This window comes from Mesoplodon bidens (genome assembly GCF_964165515.1).
Source record: "Mesoplodon bidens genome assembly, chromosome: 6".
Lineage (NCBI taxonomy): Eukaryota > Metazoa > Chordata > Mammalia > Artiodactyla > Ziphiidae > Mesoplodon > Mesoplodon bidens.
Window position 1 is genome coordinate 845,083 of NC_138162.1, and position 18,815 is coordinate 863,897.

General features: G+C 64.0%; 5 protein-coding genes across 7 annotated transcripts; 2 read left to right on the forward strand and 3 right to left on the reverse strand.

Moving 5' to 3' along the window:
- CYSRT1 (cysteine rich tail 1) lies at positions 1–1,563 on the reverse strand. Its single transcript, XM_081237735.1, has 2 exons — positions 1,129–1,563; positions 1–834 (listed from the first exon to the last, which is right to left on the reverse strand). The coding sequence occupies exon 2, from the start codon at positions 824–826 to the stop codon at positions 431–433; it is 396 nt and encodes a 131-aa protein (XP_081093861.1). The 5' UTR covers positions 827–834; positions 1,129–1,563; the 3' UTR covers positions 1–430.
- Positions 1,564–4,997: 3,434 nt separating this feature from the next.
- RNF208 (ring finger protein 208) lies at positions 4,998–5,958 on the forward strand (the record flags this gene model as incomplete). The annotated part of the gene is made up of 1 exon (XM_081236847.1): positions 4,998–5,958. The coding sequence occupies one exon, from the start codon at positions 4,998–5,000 to the stop codon at positions 5,793–5,795; it is 798 nt and encodes a 265-aa protein (XP_081092973.1). The 3' UTR covers positions 5,796–5,958.
- A 538-nt stretch (positions 5,959–6,496) lies between these two features.
- On the reverse strand, positions 6,497–8,813 carry LOC308618523 (ring finger protein-like). Its single transcript, XM_081236495.1, has one exon. It carries the CDS (start codon positions 8,043–8,045, stop codon positions 7,467–7,469), a length of 579 nt encoding a protein of 192 aa, XP_081092621.1. The 5' UTR covers positions 8,046–8,813; the 3' UTR covers positions 6,497–7,466.
- Positions 8,814–8,941: 128 nt separating this feature from the next.
- NDOR1 (NADPH dependent diflavin oxidoreductase 1) lies at positions 8,942–16,720 on the reverse strand (the record flags this gene model as incomplete). Of its 3 annotated transcripts, none has more annotated exons than XM_081236493.1 (14): positions 8,942–9,239; positions 9,379–9,473; positions 9,541–9,659; positions 9,745–9,891; positions 10,018–10,132; positions 10,300–10,407; positions 10,485–10,705; positions 10,813–10,934; positions 11,151–11,354; positions 11,476–11,577; positions 11,657–11,755; positions 12,787–12,884; positions 16,171–16,248; positions 16,586–16,720. In XM_081236493.1, 14 exons carry the CDS (start codon positions 16,718–16,720, stop codon positions 9,116–9,118), a joined length of 1,767 nt encoding a protein of 588 aa, XP_081092619.1. In that variant the 3' UTR covers positions 8,942–9,115. The 3 variants fall into 3 exon arrangements, with proteins under 3 accessions (XP_081092619.1, XP_081092618.1, XP_081092617.1); XM_081236492.1 differs by having other exon boundaries at positions 8,942–9,294; XM_081236491.1 differs by having other exon boundaries at positions 8,942–9,294; positions 9,745–10,132.
- Positions 16,721–16,859: 139 nt separating this feature from the next.
- On the forward strand, positions 16,860–18,400 carry TMEM203 (transmembrane protein 203). The gene has a single exon (XM_081236496.1). It carries the CDS (start codon positions 17,094–17,096, stop codon positions 17,502–17,504), a length of 411 nt encoding a protein of 136 aa, XP_081092622.1. The 5' UTR covers positions 16,860–17,093; the 3' UTR covers positions 17,505–18,400.
- Positions 18,401–18,815: the final 415 nt, after the last annotated feature.

Sequence of the window (18,815 nt, forward strand, 5' to 3'; positions counted from 1 at the left end):
CCTGAGAGTGCAGTGTAGGTTAGGTTGTCATGAGGCTGCCCCACCCCGGAATGTCCCATAGAGGCTGGCAGCCTGTGGGGACGTCTAGCCTGGGACCCTCCCAAAGCGGATAGCAGCAAAGGAGAAGAGTGGCCGGGACGAAGCTCGCTCTGCTTTATTGCCCGGCCCTGGGCCTTGAAGAGGTGGTCAAGGGTGTCCCCGGGGCTGCCATCATGGCCAGCGCCCAGGGCTCTGTTTCAGGGGCGGGGGCTGAGCTGTCAGCCTTCTCGGTGGGTAGGTGCCGCTGTCCAGGGTGGGGAGCGGCCAACACCCATGACAGCAGGCCAGTGGCTGTTCCAACTGTCCAGGCACTGCTGTGGCCACCTGAGCAGAGGCCCGGGCTTGCCATGTGGGGGCGCCCCACAGCAGGCCCTGCGGCCCAGGGGCCAGGCTAGAAAATGACACAGCAGCAGCTGTGGCAGCGGCAGAAGCGGGGGCAGTGGCAGCAGGAGCAGCAGGGACAGCAGCAGCAGTGATGCGCAATGTCGCCACGCCCCGTCGGCGGCAGGCCAGTGTAGGTCAGTCCTGCCTGGTGCTGCCCACTGCCATCGGGGGTGCAGGGCTGCTGCCAGGCCTGCTGGCCCTGGTTGGAGGCAGCCCCCTTGGCACCCTTGGGCCCTGGGGCCTCCTCGGTAGGCTCCAGGGTGCAAGACCCCACGGGCAGAGGCTGCGACTCCGAGGAGGATGGAGCCGCCTCCAGCTGCTGCCCCAGCTCGGGCCGCAGGTGAGCCCTCGGGATGCTGACATGGGCATATGGGTCCTTGACAAACATCTCAGGGGGGTCCATGGCTTGGCCTGGCAGGGGTGGGCAGAGGAGACAAAATCAGCTCAGTGGAGGGGAACCCAAGAAAAGCCAGGCTGTGGAAGCGCCTGAGTGTGTGTGTGAGGCCTATGTGTCAGTGCGTGTGCAAGGTAGCGGAGTGTAGGGAGAGTGAGGGCCAGTGTCTCCTAGCTGCCCCCAGGTGTCCCCCACCCTCCCTGAGAGACAGTGCCCTGTGATGGAGCTGGGAGTGGGGTGGGGGGCTGGGATATGCAGCTAAGCTGGTCCTGCAGGGGGTGCGGAAGCCCCTCAGCCCAGGACGGACCCACCTGAAGTGGCGACAGCAGCAAGGTGTCTTCTTGTTCTCTGGGCCAGGTCCCAGTGCCTGTGAGCTGAGCGACTGGCGGCTGCCTTTTCCCTCCTGGGGAGGGGCGGGGCTGTGGGCGCGGCTCAAAGCTGGGGTTCCCAAGATCCCAGGAGGCCCCAGCTCCTGGAGCACAGCGGCCACCCACCCTTCCTTTTTTGGATGGGCGTTGGCTGTGGCCTGGCCTCCCAGGGACATTGCCAGCCTGGGTGATTCAGCCTCAACGCATCTGGGGCATGTTCTGGCCCTCCAGGGACCTGCAGCTCACCAGAACGCAGGACAGGAGGCAAGTCTGGGGTCAGGCCTGCAGGTGGTCTGGGGGCCCAGCCATTACTCGCACGTCTCAGAGCCTCTGCTTTGAAGCAGAGGGCAGAGGTCCTCACTGTGACCCAAGCCTCTACCCCGCAGGCAGAGACCAAGATGTTTGCGAACACACGGTTTGTAGGTTTGTTGTTTTTTTTTTAACTGATAAGAAATGCTTGGTTTACACACCTTTGCCGATAAAACTTACTTTTCTTACGATTGGCGACATGGGCTTCATACACAAGTGACGTTTCTAGCTCATTTCTGAAACTAGTTTCCCTCTGGTTGGTGGCCTCGTGGGCCACAAGCCCCTGATCCCTCAGCGTCCCCATCCTTGGCCCTTGCATCCCCTCCATCTGTGAGGTGTCACGTAGCACCTGCCACACAGGGTCGCTGTATGTGGGGGGTGGGTGGATGTGAGCACTCGGGTCTTGGGTTTGGGCCTGGCACGGCGAGCTCTGCCTGGGGCAATCGGGACAGTAGGGTACGGCCTGGACACGCACCCCTAGTCCTTGGCGCTCGGGGGGAACCCCCAGGAAGGGCGGGGTCAAATCAGACACGGCCCAGAGGCCAGCTGACCAGAGTGGCCTGCATGGGGCCGGTCAGGCCGGTCCGGACATGAGTAGTACCGATGCGGCACCAGACGTAGGGGCAATTAGGCCCAAAGGCCGGGAAATTGCGAGGCGGACAACAGAGGTCCAGTGCGCAGGCGCCAGAAGCCCCGCCCACAGCCCCTACAGATTCTGTCCCTTGCTGAGAGGAGGCTGGCGCATGCGCAAAACAGGACTGACAGGGCGGGGGGTGGGGGTGCGCCCGGTGGGAACTATATTCCCCAGAAGCCTCTGCGCTCAAGGGTTTTCCTAAACACCCGGTTCGGGGCCAGCTGGCCTCATCTGTCCAGGACCCGGCTTGGGCTGCACCAGCTCTGAGACGCCCGGCTCGGGAGGCGTGGGTTTGGGCGGGCTCTGGGCGGGAGCCTTGCACTGGATGGGCTTCATCTCTAGGGGCGGGGCCTCGGGTAAGGGGTGGGGCCTAGTGGCCGGTACCACCTTGGGTGCGCGCCTAGGTAGTCGGTGGGGAGATGAGCAAAGCCCTTGCCTAGGCTGGACCCCCAGTCCTCCCCTGGCCGGGTCTGCCGCAGTTACCCTGCCTTCGCGCCAGGGCCCCATAAGCACCCCGCTGCCCCTCCCACGGGGCACCTGCTAGCACACATGCTGTCGCTGAATGGTGGAGGACACTGAGGCGCAGACACTAGCCTGAGATGGCAAAGAGCGGCAAAGTCAAGGCCTATGGGCCAGGGATGCCTCTCCAGCCTGTTTTGCCCGCGTGGGGCCCTTTATCAGGAACGCCGACCTTTCCGGGCTCTTCTGCCTGCAGGACTTGGGGCTAGGTCTAGAGCCAGGTGCAGTCTGGCCTGTACAGAGCGGAGGAGCTGTGGCCAGAAGGGGCTGGGACTGTCCGGGGTTAGGTGCACGGCCCAGTGCTGATCAAAGAAGGGCCAGCAGGCCATGTGGTGGCCCTGGCAGGTTAGGGAAAGGTTCTCTGGAGGCCCACGCAGCCCTGGTCCTTTGCCCTGTATTTGTCAGCATGTCCTCTCTCCTCTCTCCTCTCTCTCACCTGCGAGTGCCTCACAAGCAGAGGGCGTATCCCGGGGGGGGCAGGGAAGCCTGGCCTGAGGAAGAAGCAGAAAGGAATGGGGCCTCTGTGCTGGGTGCGGTCAGGTTAGCACACAACTCTGTGACAACGGGACACGTGCTGACCTGCTGGGATGCCGGAAAGGGCCACCCCACCCCGTGTAGGTGCGTGTCCTCCCTGAGCTGCCCCATGGCGGCCTGTCCAGCTGTCTGACCTTCCACCTACCCCTCACACCACCCATCTGTCCAACTGTCCTGTCCTTGGAGCATTCTCCCAACTCCCGTTCCTCCCTCCACTCGCTCCTCTGATCGTCGCTTGCCCGCCCCTGCTCACCCTCTTGTCACATCGCGGTCTTTGAGCCTGCCAGTGCTGGAAACAGCCTGCTGCACCTGTGAGCCAGAAAACCCTGGAGGCATTCCCACTGGGGGCCGAGTGGAAGGACAAGCAGAGACCCTGACTCTGGGGGGGACACAAGGCAGCCCCACAGTGGTGTCCTGGGAACCAGCTTTCATGGGACCACCCCTGGGCTCTCTCCTCCCCTTCCTCCCTGTGGCATTGTGAGAGCTCAAAGCAGGCTTTCCCTTCCAGAATTGAGGCGGGGGGCTTGACTAGGACCCAGGCTCAGCCAGGCGGGGACGGGGGAAGGGGAGGCAGGAGGGGGGACGCCACGGGGATCCTGACCCCCACGCGGCCCGCGGGGGGGAGGAGGAGGGCGACCCCGAGAGCGGGCGCCAGGCCCGCGGCGGATCGAGGGGCGGCAGAGACTGGCCCCGCCCCGCGGACCCCGCGCGGGTCCCCAGACGGGGGTGGGGTGGGGGGTGGCGCTGCGGGCGCGGGCGGGCGCCGCGCGCACTGCGGTCCCCGCGCCTCCGCCGCAGAGCGCGCCACGCTCGGCACGCACCTGCCGCCGCCGCCGCCGCCGCCGCGCCGAGCCGAGCCCCGCGCCCCACGCCCCCGGGAGCCGCCGCGGCCCGGCCATCGCCCGAGGTCGCCGCCAGAGCCGCCGGAGCCGCCGGGCCAAGGCGCGGGCGCCGCATCCAGGCCTGCCTTTGAGACAACCTCTGCGGCGGCGGCGCGCGGCCCGGCCGGGAACGCCAGGCTGGGGCAGGTGAGTGCGGGCGGGGCGGGACAGCGCGGGGTCGCCGCTCGCCGGCCTCCACTCCTAGGCAGAGGTCGGGCCTCGGGAACGGGAACTGGGGAGGGGGCTGGGTTCCGAGTCTGGCGAGGGTAAGGGTCAGAGGTCGGGCGTCCTGTCTTTTGTGCAGAGTGAGGGTGAGGGTGAGGGTGAGGGTGAGGGTGGGCCCGGGCGCTGCCCTCACGCTGTCTCTCACCTGCAGCTCGGGCCCGGTGAAGGCCTCTCCTCTGCTCCCCCCGCCGTCGCCGCCGCCGCCGCCGCCGCCGCCGCCGCGCTTGCAGCCCGGGTCCTTCCGCAGCCAGGGCTCAGGCTAGCTGCCTTCCCTGGGCGCCCTGTCCTGGAGCCATGGGGCCCACCTAGCCCCTGCCTGTCCGGATGTCCCGGTCCCGGGACGGCTGATCTCGGCTGCAGGGGGACACCCCCCAACGCCCCCTCGCCAGCCTCAGCAGCCAGAGACCCTGGGTGAGCCCCTGGGCCCGACCTCCAGCCCAGGGCAGTCTCCCACACCCCCCTGCCCCTGTTCCTCTCCTCCTCCCCCGCTCCTTCCTCCTCCTCCTCCTCGGACTGGACCTGAGAAGCCACTGTGGCCACTGGGGGGGGCCCTTCCCCCCAAGCTCTTGCCAGCCTCCCCCAGGAGTCCACAGGGCGTCCAGGGTCCCCACCAGGCCTGGCGGGACCAGGATGCTGCCCCGTCTCCTCCCCCCCGGCCTCACCCAACTCCCCCACCCACCCGAACACCCAGTCTGACTGGAGACAGCCGGATGCCGGCTGACCCTGGGCCCGAGGCGGGCAGTGGCTGGCCGGGCTTCCTCATGTCCTGCCTGAAGGGCCCCCATGTCATCCTCAAGATGGAGGCCATGAAGATGGTCCACCCTGAGAAGTTCCCCGAGCTGCAGGCGGCCGCCCCCTGCTTCCCACCTGCACCCCGGCCCACCCCCGCTCTGGCACCCAAGAGAGCCTGGCCCTCAGACACAGAGATCATCGTCAACCAGGCCTGTGGGGGGGACATGCCTGCATTGGAAGGGGCTCCCTGCACCCCGCCGCTGCCACGTCGGCCCCGCAAGGGCAGCGCGGAGCTGGGCTTCCCCCGAGTGGCGCCAGCGGACGAGGTCATCGTGAATCAGTACGTGATTCGGCCTGGCCCTGCGGCCTCAGGGGCCTCCGCGGCAGCGGCAGCGGCTGCAGGAGAGCCTCTGGAGTGCCCCACCTGCGGGCACACGTACAACGTCACTCAGCGGCGGCCCCGCGTGCTGTCCTGCCTGCACTCTGTGTGTGAGCAGTGCTTGCAGATTCTCTACGAGTCTTGCCCCAAGTACAAGTTCATCTCCTGTCCCACCTGCCGCCGCGAGACTGTGCTCTTCACTGACTACGGCCTGGCTGCGCTGGCCGTCAACACGTCCATCTTGAGCCGCCTGCCACCCGAGGCACTGACCGCTCCGTCCGGTGGCCAGTGGGGGGGCGAGCCTGAGGGCAGCTGCTACCAGACCTTCCGGCAGTACTGTGGGGCCGCGTGCACCTGCCACGTGCGGAACCCGCTGTCCGCCTGCTCCATCATGTAGCGTCCACCCGCCTGCCACCGCCCACCGGTCCTCGCTCGCTGCTTCTTCAGGGGTCTGGCCCTGCCCTGTTGCCCACTGACCCCTTGCCCACCACAGCTTCTGGCCCCCACCCGCGTGGCACTGTCGTTGCAGCCAACCTTGCCATTAAAACTCTGCCAAAGTCTGCACCTCGTTCCCTGGACTGAAGCCTAGGCCTGTGCACAGGCCTGGGCCAGGGTGGGCACCCAGGGCTGCAGCCCCGACAGGGTCCAGGCTGGAGCAGCCAGAGGGAGGCCCAGTGCTGTTTGGAGTCAACCTGGTCTGCTCGCTGGGGGCCAGTCTGGTCCAGGCACACTGCTCAGGAGGGCTGGGCGCGCGTGCGTGCGTGTGTGTGTGTGTGTGTGTGCACGTGTGTGAACGCCCCACACCTCTGTGCAGAGCCAGCCTCCCGTATGTGCCAGGCAGGGCTGTGGGGGCAGGTGTGCAAAGCAGGCCCAGCTGGGCAAAGGGAGGACGCTTCCTCTGCACTGGCCACTGTATGTGAGTGCAGCCAACGCGGGGACAAGTCAGTCCAGCTGTGGCCCCTGGTGCCTGCCTGACCCTCTGAGGTTGTGTGAGAATAGCCTTGGGGCCAGCCTGGGCTGGGGTTGGGACAAAGGTTGGCCGCAGTCACAATCAGGTATGAGGACCAGAGAAGGGCCTCCTGTCTGGCACCGGGACGACCTGGATGTGGAGAAGGAACTTTGTTGCCTGGTTGGTGAAGGCAGAGTAAAGATGACAGCGATGAAGCAACAACAGTTATCAGTAGCAGCTACCGTTTATTACCGAGAGCCATCTTGCACGCTGGGCACAGGGCTCAGCATGTCACCAACAAGCCCAGGAGGTGGTGCTGTGACGGCGCCTGTCCTTCAGATAAAGTCCCCAGCTCCACGAAGGGAGGTCACAGAGGAGGCGGGGGCAGAACTGGGGCCCAGCTTGGTGCTCTGTGTCTCCAGGGCCTGGCTGGGCCCGCGTCCCTTGAAGCTGAGGGGCATGTGCTGACCCTCCGGCTGCTCAGGGCCGCCACTCGGATCCTGACTGGCCAGGTGAGCAGGCCCTTTGTGGGCTGGGCCTGTGCGGCAGGGGCCCTCCCCTCAGCTACCCTGACCTTCAGGGAACACACGCTGGGCCTTATCTGGAACGTGGGCAGGTGGGGGGCCTGCAGCCCTGGCCCAGGGCTCCGCCCACTCCAAGGACTCGACTCCCTGCCAGGCCTCTGTTCACTTTCATGTCCACTGCACCCGTCCGTCCTGCTCCTGCAAGCAGGCCAGGCGGGAGGGCAGAGACAGCCCAGCAGCAGTGTGGGGCCTGTCCATCGAGGGGCACTTGGGGCCCTGGTCACAGACCTCCTCCAGTCCTGTCCTGGGCACCAGTGGCTCATGTCCGGGCAGCAGGGCAGTCTGGAGTCTCTGGCTGGGTCAGATGCTGAACACAGGCTCCTGGGTGGCCCTCCCTGCCCAGGTGCTGGGTCTTGGTTGAAGGCTAGTGCCCCGGTCACCCTTGGGTCCTTCAGCCTGGTCATCGGGCCTCAGGGCAAGGTGCTCCCAAGGCCCCATGGCACCAAGGCTCGGGCCAGTCTGGGCCTCCTGTCCGCTGGCGGCCATGGCTGTCCCAGACCCAGGCCGTGCTGGTGGCGGACGTGACGGGCTCTGCTTAGTGGCGGGAGCTGTCCAGCAGCACGAAGAGCAGCCCCAGCAGCGCGAGCGGAGCGAAGATGAGCAGCAGGCCCAGCAGCTCGAGGGCCAACAGGCCCAGCAGCGCCAGGCGGCGGGCGCAGGGCCCCCGTTCCCGTAGGGCCCAGAGCCAGGTGCCCAGGCAGGGTGGGCAGGGCAGGAAGGGCAGGCAGCCTCGGTTGCCCACAGGCCCCGGCAGGAAGCGCAGCTGGTAGCGGTGCTCTAGGGAGGCCCAGGGCCCGGGGCCCCGGTGGGGGGGCACGCGGAGGGCAGCGGGCGCAGGGCGCTGGGGCCCATCGGCCTGTAGCAGCTCCTCCTGCAGCCGGCAGATCGCCCACTCAAGCATGGGTGTTTTCTGGCGACACAGCGGGCAGCACACCCGGCCCAGGTCAGCACTGGGGGCTGCGCCCAGCAGCCGGTGCAGGCAGCCAGCACACAGGCCGTGGCCGCAGTTCAGCAGGGCGAGGCGGTGCTCCCCGGGCCCGTAGGGCTCAGTGCAAATGGGGCACTCCTCCTCGTCCTCCTCGTCCTCTGTGGGCCTGGCCCAGGGGCGGGCCATGGCTGCGGCCCCCAGCAGGGGCTCACTGTCTGGAGTCCTGGCACCCTGGGGGCTCCCAAGGGCCCCGCCGTCCGACCCATTATCTACCAGCACTTGGCGCAGCGGGTCCAGGCGCTCAGGGCCCAGGGAGGCTAAAGGCAGATTGGTGAGCCCAGAGCTGAGGTCAGCAGGGCCATGAGTGGGGGCCCCAGGGCACAGTTCAGGGGCGGTGCCTCCAGGGCAGGGGTCGGGATGGGTGGGTGGGGACCCCAGGGCGGCGACGGGGGAGGCTGGGGCTGTGAAGGTCAGTGTGGCCCTCCGGGGCTGGGGCACGGCCTGGCACTGACCTTGCAGCAACTGCCACCTCCTCCTGGCTCCAGGCCCCACTCAGAGTAAACTTCACTCGGGCCCCAATAGCCGTGCCAGCTCCGGGTGGCTCCTGGGCCCAGCGTGCCGTCCCGTCCCCAAGAGGGTCTGCCAGGCCCAGCCGCAGCGATCCGTGTCAGCCAGCTGTATTCTAGGCGGCGGCGCTGTGGGTAGGCCAGCCTAACTCCTCCAGCAGGAATTCCGCTCCCGGGGCGGGGACGCCACTCACACGTCCCTCCCCAGCCAGCCTGGGCCACGCCCCTCCCCTCCCGCCTGAGGCCGCGCCCCCTCCCTCCCAGGGCCCTGGGCCGCTCTGCCCTGGGCTGGGAGGGGATGGTCGACGCCAGCCTTGCCCGGTGCCTCTCCAGGCCTCCCCCTACTGGGCCATCAGGGCCAGGGCAGAGCTTGTACAAGGAGGGCAAACAGCTGGCACCCACCGCGTGAGAATCGGGCACCGAGGCGTGGGGCTGAGCCACGGTGCCCTCACGCCAAGCAGGGCAGGTGAGCTGTGGGCCCACCCACCACCTGAGAAGCACGACGGCACGAGGAAGCACAGGTAAGAAGCGGCCGCCCAGCACCCGTCCTTTATTGCTCAGGCTGTACGGCGTGGGCTGCTTGGGGGCCTCCTCCCGCTGCTAGGGGTCTGTGCAGAAAGGAGAGCAGACTGTCCTCCCAGCTGGGATTGGACAGGGAGAGAGGTAACAATGGTCTCCAGAGAGCAGCGGTCAGAGTGGCCGCGGCCAACGGCGGGACGGCTCCTCAGGCCCACGTCTCAGTCTGGAAACGCAGGGTCCGCTGGAGCCTGGCGAGGTAGGCGGCCGCGGCGGGGCCGGAGAGCCCGCCCTCCTCCTGGAAGATGGACGTCAGGGCGTCCGACACGTCAGCTGGCATGTACTTGGCGTTGCTGGAGGGAGAGGCAGGCTAGGGCTCAGCACGGTTGGAGTCCCCAGGGGGCTGGTCCCCCACCACGACCTGCGCCCGGGCTCACCCTGCCAGGTAGAAGTGAGCGCCCCGGAGATCCAGCAGCCCCCACACCAGCGGCCCGAGCTCCCGGAGCCGGTGCTGCACGTACACCTTCTGCTCCTGCAGGGCGGGGGGACGGGGTGAGTCTGTGCCCCCCAGAGTCCCTCTCCGACCCCCACACACCCACCTGCTCCCGGGAGAAGGCCGTGACGAGCGTCAGGCAGCCCCGTGTCTGCAGCTCCTTCCACTCAGCCTCCCAGTAGAAGTCCTGGTCCCGCTGGCGGCAGCCAAAGAACAAGACGTTTCCTGGGGAAGCGCGGGGGCCTTGAGCCAGGACTTGGGCCCTTGAGGTTCAGCCCGGCTGCCACCCCGCCCGAGACTCTGTGCTCACCTGTCTCACCCTGGGCCACTCGCTCCTGGATGGCTGCTCGGAAGGGGGCCACGCCAGTGCCCGGCCCCACCATGATCACAGGCGTGTCTGGTGTCTTTGGGAACGTCAGGCCCCCGGACCGCACCCACAGGGGCACCCGAACAGGTCCTATCGCGGGAGGGAGGCGGCGTGAAGAGGCTTGGAGGCCCAGGGCCCTAGCCCGGGGCTGGCTGTGGTGCATGCAGAGGAATGGGACCCCGCGCACAGCCCCCTGCCCCAGAGAGCCAGGGTCACCTTGCCCAGGGTCCAGAGATGCCAGCCAGTTGGAGCAGAGGCCCCGGCGGGGCTCCTTGAGGCGCGTCTGGTACCGCACCACGGCCACGAGGATCTGCAGCCTCGAGGGGCGGGCCTGGGGGAGGGGACAGTCGGTACCCCACCCTGCTTCAGGCTCCAGCCACTTCACCCGGCTGGCCCCAGTGGCCAGTGAGGGTTGGGGGAGGCCCAAAGCCCTCACGCAGGGCCCCGCCACCCACCCTGGGGGCCCCGGCCCTGGCTGCCCCGAGGCCGGCCCCTCACCAGCAGAGAAGAGGCAATGGAGAAGGCCCGCGGCCGGATCAGGGGGACGAGGTCCAACAGGTAGTCTGGGGGGATGGCGCCAGCCGTGTGTGGGAAGTCGCACAGCACCTGGCGGAGACAGCCTCAGGAGGGCTGCGGCTGCAACGGCCACGCCCACCCGCCCGCCCGCCCGCCCCTGCCCGCACCTCCAGGACCGTCCTGCGGGGCCGGGTGCAGTACTCGCACAGCTCCTCCTGGCCCTGGGCCGAGCTGAACTCCAGCAGCTTCTCCCGCTCGAGCTCATGGCAGGAGAGGCAAGCCAAGAGCTCAAAGAAGGAGCGGCGGGGGACGCTGGCGATGTCCAGGTACTGGGACACGAGGCGCTGAATGGAGCAGGGCTGGGGCAGCCGCGCAGGGCAGGGGACACCTGCAGTGGGGAACGGGAGGCTGTGGGGGGCTGGGGACGTGGGGTGTGGGCAGCCCGGGGACTGGGGGCACAGCGCACGGGTGGCAGCAGCGGCAGCTGGGGCTCACCCGGCTCTCGGGGCTGCAGCGTGAAGTGCTGGGCAGGGTCCAGGCCCAGCACCTGGCAGAACTGCTGGACGTGGCGGGCCGTGTTCTCGGGCTGGATCAGCACCACGTCGCCGGCCACAAAGCTGTGGGGGACACCCAGGGCTCTGGGGAAACTTCAGAAGAAGGAAGCAAGCAGCCAGGGAGGGCTGGGGGGGGTCCTTGGTCCCCCCTCCCTGGCCGCTGTCTCTCTTCTCTGCCCCGCTGAGTGCCCGCTTTGGAAGAGGACCTGCTGAACCCCAGACCACGGTCCCCCCCTGCTGCGGCTGCGCCCTCCACGGGTCCCCAGGACCAACCCTCACCTGACCCCAGAGCCCGTGATGTCGAACTCGATCAGCCGAACATCCTGGAAGTGTGAGGGGCCGGTGACCCTCTGATTGGTGACCATGGGTGCCAGGAAGGGCTGTAGCTCTGAAGGGGGTCCCTGAGGGTCTGTCCCGGCCACACACAGCTCCTGAGAGGAGGGGACCTCCTGGAGGAACTTCAGGGTGAACTTAGAGGGCCAACTGTGAAGGGGGAAGACACCTGTCGGACCACTGGCCAGCCTGGATGAGCGGCCGAGGGAGGCCTGTGGCCAGGCCAGGCCTGCTGCGCCTGCAGGCGCCGCCGCCCCGAGGCCACACTTACAGGACTCCGGGTGGGGTCAGGCCGATGTCAAGGGGCAAAGGGTGCGGCCCCAGCACCTTCTCCCACAGGTCATGTAGCCAGGGGTCGATGGTGGCATCGGGCCTGCAGAGAGCACATGCATGCTGGTCTGGGGACCCTGCTCCCGCTGGGCCTGCAGGAGGGTGCTCCGCCCCCCACTCACCCCAGCTCGTGCTGGTCATCGCCCAGGCACACGGGCAGGAGGGCGCTGCCCCCGAGCTGCAGCAGCCGTCGGTGCAGCTTCTTGGCCACAAAGTTGAACCTACGGAGAGACGGAGGCTGGTGCTGACCCGGGCCCCAGGCGGGGGCAGGAGGGAAGCGCCCAGCTGGCTGCGCAGGGTGGAGGGTCCCAAGTCTTCCTGGGGTCACTTCGCTGCTCCCTGAAGGGCAGCTCCTCGCGGGGCCACTGTCAACGGAAGGGTCTCTCACCCCTCCTGTGGGCGCGCCCACAGCAGGAACGGATGTCTACGTCACGCACTGCACAGAACCCCCAAGGCCCTGCAGGCAAGGATCACTGTGCCACCCGTGTTCTGTCCTTTTCACCTGGACGACTGCAGGCCTCATGCTGCTTCCGGCTCTGGAGGTGTCTGTACCCAGCGACCCCTCCCTCAGCTCCTGTGCTGCACAGTTACGGGTTTTAATATTTGGGGAACCTAACGCCATGCATACCCTTGAACACAAAGCCCTCTGTACTTCCCCAAGAAATAACGCAAAGCAATAGCATTCTCTGCTTAGGACGTGGCTACGTTATGAAAACACTGAAAGAAAAAAAAGCAGAGGCAGGCAGTCCCATGGCCACGTCCAGGGAAGTGCTGGCTTCAGGGCGGCTCCCAGGGGCTGGGGTCTTTTGTGCCTGCCGCCTGTTCGCAGCTCACTGTTCTGTGTGCTCTTGGTAAGCCGAAATGTCTCACGAAAGGCTTTTAATAAAAGTGGGGGAAGAGCCAGGTCGGCCTTTGTTGCCCTACGTCACACGGTGACAGAGGATGCTGGCTCAGACCTTGGACGTCCGGCTCCAAACATCACCTCCTGCCCTGGAAGGTGCCTTGGGCGTGGCCCCAGCCTGGTGCCCCGCCCACTTCCGGCATGGATCCTGCCTGCCCTCCGAGCCCTGGGGCCTCTGGCCACGGAGGAAGTGCCCACCAGAGAGCATCTGTGGGACGAGGACGCGTGGCCAGGGCCACGTCCCAAAGTGGGAGCCCTGGGGGCTGGGTCACCCAGCCCTCTGCCAGGACGCCTTGTGCTTGACCCCAAGGACAGTCCCTGTGGGCCGGCAGCCTGCCCACCCTTACTCACTTGGCGTAAGATGAGTCCCCAAGGCCCAGGACAGCGAAGTCCATCTGACAGAGGGAGGTCGACGGCAGGTTCCTCCGGAAGATGAACCTCCAGAAGTTCTGCAGCAGGAGAGACCGAGCCCAAGTCCCTCTCCTTCCCTGGTCGCAGGCTTACCCGCTGGGCGGCCCGTGCGGGAGCACATCCCGTCCCACGCCCTGCCCTGGCCTCCCTGCAGGCCGACAGAGGGGCTTTCAACAAAGCTCCCCTTCACCTTTGGCCACTGGTGACCTGAGCCCTGAGACACTGCCCTCTGGGTACGGTGCAGGCTTTGCCTCACAGCCCACCTCCCTTCTGCTTTGTACCTGGCCAGACAGAGGCCCCCTGGGGTGGAAGGGTCCTGGGCCTGTCGGGACACAATTCTGCCTACTGGCCCTGGACCACGCCCTGGCCTTCTCAAGACTTTCCTGCAGGGGCCACCGCTGGGGACCACGCCTGCCCTGCCTCCTGAGACCCCCCTGCTCATTCCTGTTTAGACCTTGTCTCAGGCAGGCTGGGGAGCCCCCCCAGGGTGCTTCCTGAGAAAGGGTCCCGAGAAGATGCAATTCCCACGGCTTATGTCTGAAAATGCCTGGCCTCCCCTCACACTGACTGGTAGAAAACAGGGCACACTTTAGATGGAATCGTCTCCCCCAAGAGCCCGAAGCTTTGCTCTCAGCTGGTCCAACTGGGTGGTGGCTGCCGAGAAGCCAGCGTCCCTCTGTGCCCTGCTCTGTGCCCCGCCAGACACCTGGGCACTCCGTAGCTCTGCCCAGGTTTTGCGTGTCTGGGTTCTGCTTGTGCTTCTCGTGGTCACTGTCCTTCACGGGGGTCTTTCCTTGAGCACGTGGTCATTCTTTCTGCTCTATGTGTACTTAAGAATGTGATAGAGGGGGCTTCCCTGGTGGCGCAGCGGCTGAGAATCCGCCTGCCAATGCAGGGGACACGGGTCAAGCCCTGGTCCGAGAAGAGCCCACATGCCGCGGAGCAATGAAGCCCGTGCGCCACAACTACTGAGCCTGCGCTCTAGAGCCCGTGTGCCACAACTACTGAAGCCTGTGTGCCTAGAGCCTGTGCTCCGCAACAAGAAAAGCCACCGCAGTGAGAAGCCACCGCAATGAGAAGCCCACGCACCGCAATGAAGAGTAGCCCCTGCTCGACCCAACTAGAGGAAGCCCGCACGCAGCAACGGAGACCCAATGCGGCCAAAAAATAAACAAATAAATAAATTTATTAAAAAAAAAAAAGCCGATAGAAAACCCCAAGTTCGCGCCTGTCACCAGTGGGGCAAGGCCCTGGCTGCCTGGGAGGGCACACCTAGCCAGTGTCCTCAGAGGACCATGACAAGGAGGCTGGGGTCTTCCTGTTTAGTGTGCAGCCAGTCCCCAGGCCCCTGGTCTGAGCCCTTCAAAGAAGCCTCCGCTCCGTGCTATGTTGGGAGGGCCCCATCCTGACCACTTCCGTAGGGTGTCCATCCCGGCACTCTGCCCTCCTTTATCCACCCTCGTCCCAGTGTGACTGTCACCACCTTCATGCTGTTGGATTCCGACGTGAAGTCTGTACCTCTGCCAGCTGACCTGACGGAGGTCTTCATCGCCTCCCCCGCCCCACCCTGCGTCTCTGGCATCCACCATCCTCCTACCTTTGGTCTCCCAGACTTGCCTCCTCTCCCGTGCGTGCTCCTGTGTGGGCTCTCCCACGGCATCCCCACTCCAACCCAGTTCTTCAAACTTCTGCCTCCTTTCCCCCACCAACATTTAAACAGGCCTGCGTTTCTCCATCTCACGAGTATCCTCTTTTTAATCCCTCAGCCCCACTCACAGCAATAAGCTTTGTTGAATTGTTTAGTGTACAGACGTTCTTCAAAGCTTCTCTTCCCGAGATCACCAGCAGTCCCTTTGCTGATAAACCCCAGCAATGCCTCTCAGGCCTTATCCTACTTCATTTCCCTGCAGCTTTGAGTGCAGGAGACCATCCTCTGGAAACAGTCAACTCTCTGCCCTTGACCTTGGAGATGGTGTGCTCCTTCTTCCTGCTGCTGGGGCCACTTTCCTGCCCCTCACAGGCTTTTCTCCACCTTCCACGCCCTTCGTGCTTAGGGCACCTGCCCTGGGGGAGGGAGGTACTACCTTTCTCTCGCCTCCACATTTTGGTCACCGTGACATCCAGCTCCACCCAGGATCCTCACCGGAGCTCCAGACCAGCTGTGCGTCTCCACCTGGATGATGTCCAGGCACCTCACCCTCCCTATTCTCTTGCTTCTGTGCCTGGAACCACCATCCATCCTACTACCTGAGCCCAAATTCCTGTCTTGATTCCACCTTCTTTCTCATCTTTGAGATATGATTACACATTCGATCAACTCTACCTTAACATCTCTGGAGCGGGTCCACTTTCCTCTACTCTGCCACCGTCCTGGCTCAAGCCACCAGGCTCTTGGCTGTGCTGTGCTCCCCCCACCCCCCATCGTCCCTGCTCTCCTGCAGCCCGTTCCCCCTGCAGACAAGTGCTAGTTTTGCTAGAATACGGACGTGACCACATCATCCCATGGGTTCCATGGCCCTTTGTTTCAAGTCCATCTGCCTCCCTGTGACCGCTGGGCTTCTTGGGATCCGACCTGGCTGCCTGCCCCCTTCTCCTCTCCAACCCCGACCATCCTGAACTGCTTTCTGCTCATCCCAGAGGCTGGGCTGTTTTTCTCCTCTGCAGAGGCTGCTCCCTCTTTCCTGGTGCCTGGCTAGCCCCCACTTATCCTTCAGGACTTAGCCTATACTCCTTTCTTCCAGAAAGCTCTCCCTGAGCTCCCAGAATGAGCTAGATAGCCCTTATGAATGCTACCATAACATTTGGCCCTTTCTCTGGAAGCATGCACTTCCTGGCATAGTAACTACCTATTCAACTCTTTTGCTTTTGCTATATTTTGAGCTCCGAAAGGGTAGAAATGTGACTACTGGGTTCCTAGCTAGATTCCCAGCACTAGATTATGCTTGGAATACAGTGTGTAGATTCCCAGCACTAGATTATGCTTGGAATACAGTGTGTGCTCAAAAGATGGTCAAAGAATCGAAGAACGTTCCCTGAAGGTCAGTTTTGAAATACACACAAGACCCGTACCAGATATATATATAGTCCTGGGAAAACATGAAAAGCTAAAGTGGTAGCCTGCGAAGAGTTTATTAAGGAGGACATCCAGAGCCCCCAGCTCCACCTAAAGACCTCCTCCCAAATCCATGGCTGACGTGCAGCAGATATAGTAAGGCAACTATTTATTGTGCTTCTCAAGACTTTCCAGGCAATGAAAATGGGGTGAGGGCCGAAGGCAGGAATCTGAGCTCCTAAGCACAGTAAGCCACTTCAGGTCAGCCTTACCTTCATGTTGTCCGGGGGCTCTCCTTGGCCTGTAGTTGCACAAACAAATATCACCAGGGGCTCATTTATCAGATTCACCTCAACAAAAAGACACACACGTAAGGCCTCGGGCTGTAATGACCAGGCATCCTCCCAGCAGCCTGGCTCCGTCTCCTTCACTCAGAGAGATGGGGTAAATGTACTTAACACCCGCGAACGGCTGGCCTGCCTTCTCTCTTTCAGGGTCCACCCTCCTACCTCACCCCCTCCTCCATGTGCTAAGCTGGCCGCTGTTCCCAAGCTTTCTCGGCCCCTAAATCTGCCGTAACGGAAGGGCCCGCTCTCAGACAAAACGCGGCGCCCTAGAGTCGAGGGCTCTGGGGGCCGGCGCCCCAAGCCTGCTGGGTCTCCCCGCCGAGGCCCAGGGAGCCCTCACCACGGGGTAGGAGTCCAGGGCCTGCACCCGGCAGCCGAGCTCCCTGCGCCGGGCCTCGCGGCTCAGCCTCTCCGACACATCTTGGGCTGTGCCTGTCTGGCTGCCGAAGAGCACCAGAAGCCGCGTGTTCGGCATCGGGGTGCGCCCCGGGGTCCCCTGCATTCAGAAACTGGATCGGCAGGAAGCTCCCGCTGGCCCGGGCGGCCGGGATCGGCTCGGACTTCCGACTTCCGGCGTCGGCCGGAAGTGACGACCTTCGGCCGCGCCCGGCGGGGCATGGCGTCCGAACAAGGCGGTCGTCGGCTGGCGGCCAGTGCTGGGTCCCGGGCGGGGGCCGGGGGATCGGCTGCGGACCGGGGCCGAGGGCCGGGGCAGGCGGGGCCGCTTTCTGCCTCTCGCTGGCCGCGGCGGCGACGGCGTCAGGTGCCAGCGAGGCCCGTGGGGAGTGGCGGCGCAGCCTGGCGGGTGGGACCATCGGCCGGGCCCTGGCCCGCGCTCAACCGGCGCGATGCTTTTCTCGCTCCGGGAGCTGGTGCAGTGGCTGGGCTTCGCTACCTTCGAGATCTTCGTGCACCTGTTGGCCCTGTTGGTGTTCTCCGTGCTGCTCGCCCTGCGTGTGGACGGCCTGGCTCCCGGCCTCTCCTGGTGGAACGTGTTCGTGCCCTTCTTCGCCGCTGACGGGCTCAGCACCTACTTCACTACTATCGTCTCCGTGCGCCTCTTCCAGGATGGAGAGAAGCGGCTGGCCGTGCTCCGCCTTTTCTGGGTCCTCACGGTTCTTAGCCTGAAGTTCGTCTTCGAGATGTTGTTGTGCCAGAAGCTGGTGGAGCAGACTCGGGAGCTCTGGTTCGGCCTGATCACGTCTCCGGTCTTCATCCTCCTGCAGCTGCTCATGATCCGTGCCTGCCGGGTCAACTAGCCTCGCAGAAGATAAGCTAGAAGGCGAGGCCCCAGGCTGAGGTCCCACTTCTGCCGCACCAGAGGAGAAGTCTGGGTCTGAAAGCCAGCTTGTGCCCTGCTGGGTGCCCAGCTTTCTCTCTATCCGTCATGTCAGAAATTGTTCCCTCAGCAGGGCTAAAAAGAGCAGCCTTGATTCTTAAAATGTATTCCCTCTTATTTCATGCTTTGAATAGCTAATCTTGCATTGAGATCCTGAGAAGGATCCTGAGAAGGCCAGACAGTCTTGAACTCCTCTAACAGTTGGAAACTGCATATAAGTAAAATGTCCTGATGGGCTCTGAGTATTTTCATGGATCCTGGGAAAGTACCCACTGTGCAAAGGCTGCAAAGCTGGACTCGGGATCTCCCCTGGCCAGCAGTGCTGACCTGAGAGCTTACTGCCCCATCCCCCCAGACAAGACTTCCTTAGACGCTTGAGCTCTAAAAAGTGTAAACCAGCTTGTGTCTCCTCCCCAGTGCAACTGGGGAGGATGGCTCTTTCTTCATTCCAGCCCAGGCAGACAGGAGTATGTTGAATAAGCATGATCGGGACCCTATCTGGATATCTGTCGCCTGAGAAAAGAACTTGCTTTCAACGCGCTGCTTGTCTTCCTATCCCAGCAGATTGCAGTGTCACGACTTTTCCACCACCTCATGGCCGGCACTGTTAGTGCACCTGAGACCTTTATGCCGCCCTAAGGGACCAGAGAGAGGAACAGGTGCTCTGACACGCATAGCCATTGAGACCTACAGATGGGAAGTTTGCAGATGGTCTCAGGCCACGCCTGTTGGCCTAAGGGCTTTGGTTTGATGCCAGTCAGGTGCCAAATGAGAACATTTGCTGAGATAAAAATAAAAGAGAATGTTTTGCTGAAATGCACAGTGGTTGCCTGACCTATTGAGGGTGAAATGAGATGAATCCTGAGACGCTCCCTGCTGTGTGGTGTAGCTGGTTACAGAGCTGAGGTTGTAAGGGGGGGGGGTGCTGGAACTTGGCTAGAGCGTGCTGGGTGGATGGGGGCCAGTTCCCTTGGAGAATCCCTGCTTCCTGCCTAGGGAGCCAGGGTGAAGACAACCCAGGTGGACCAGTGTTGAGGACCTACCAAGCAGTTTGTGTGACATCAGAGTCTTTGTGGGCCTTGCTGATCTGCAGAGCAGGGGTCAGCAGTCTGTGGCCTGGGATCTGGTTTTGTGCTGCCCATCAGCTAAGAATAACTTTTCCATTTTCAAAGGGTTGTAAAAACAAAGAAGAATGTGACAGAAAGCGAATGTGGCCTGCAGCGTACAGGGT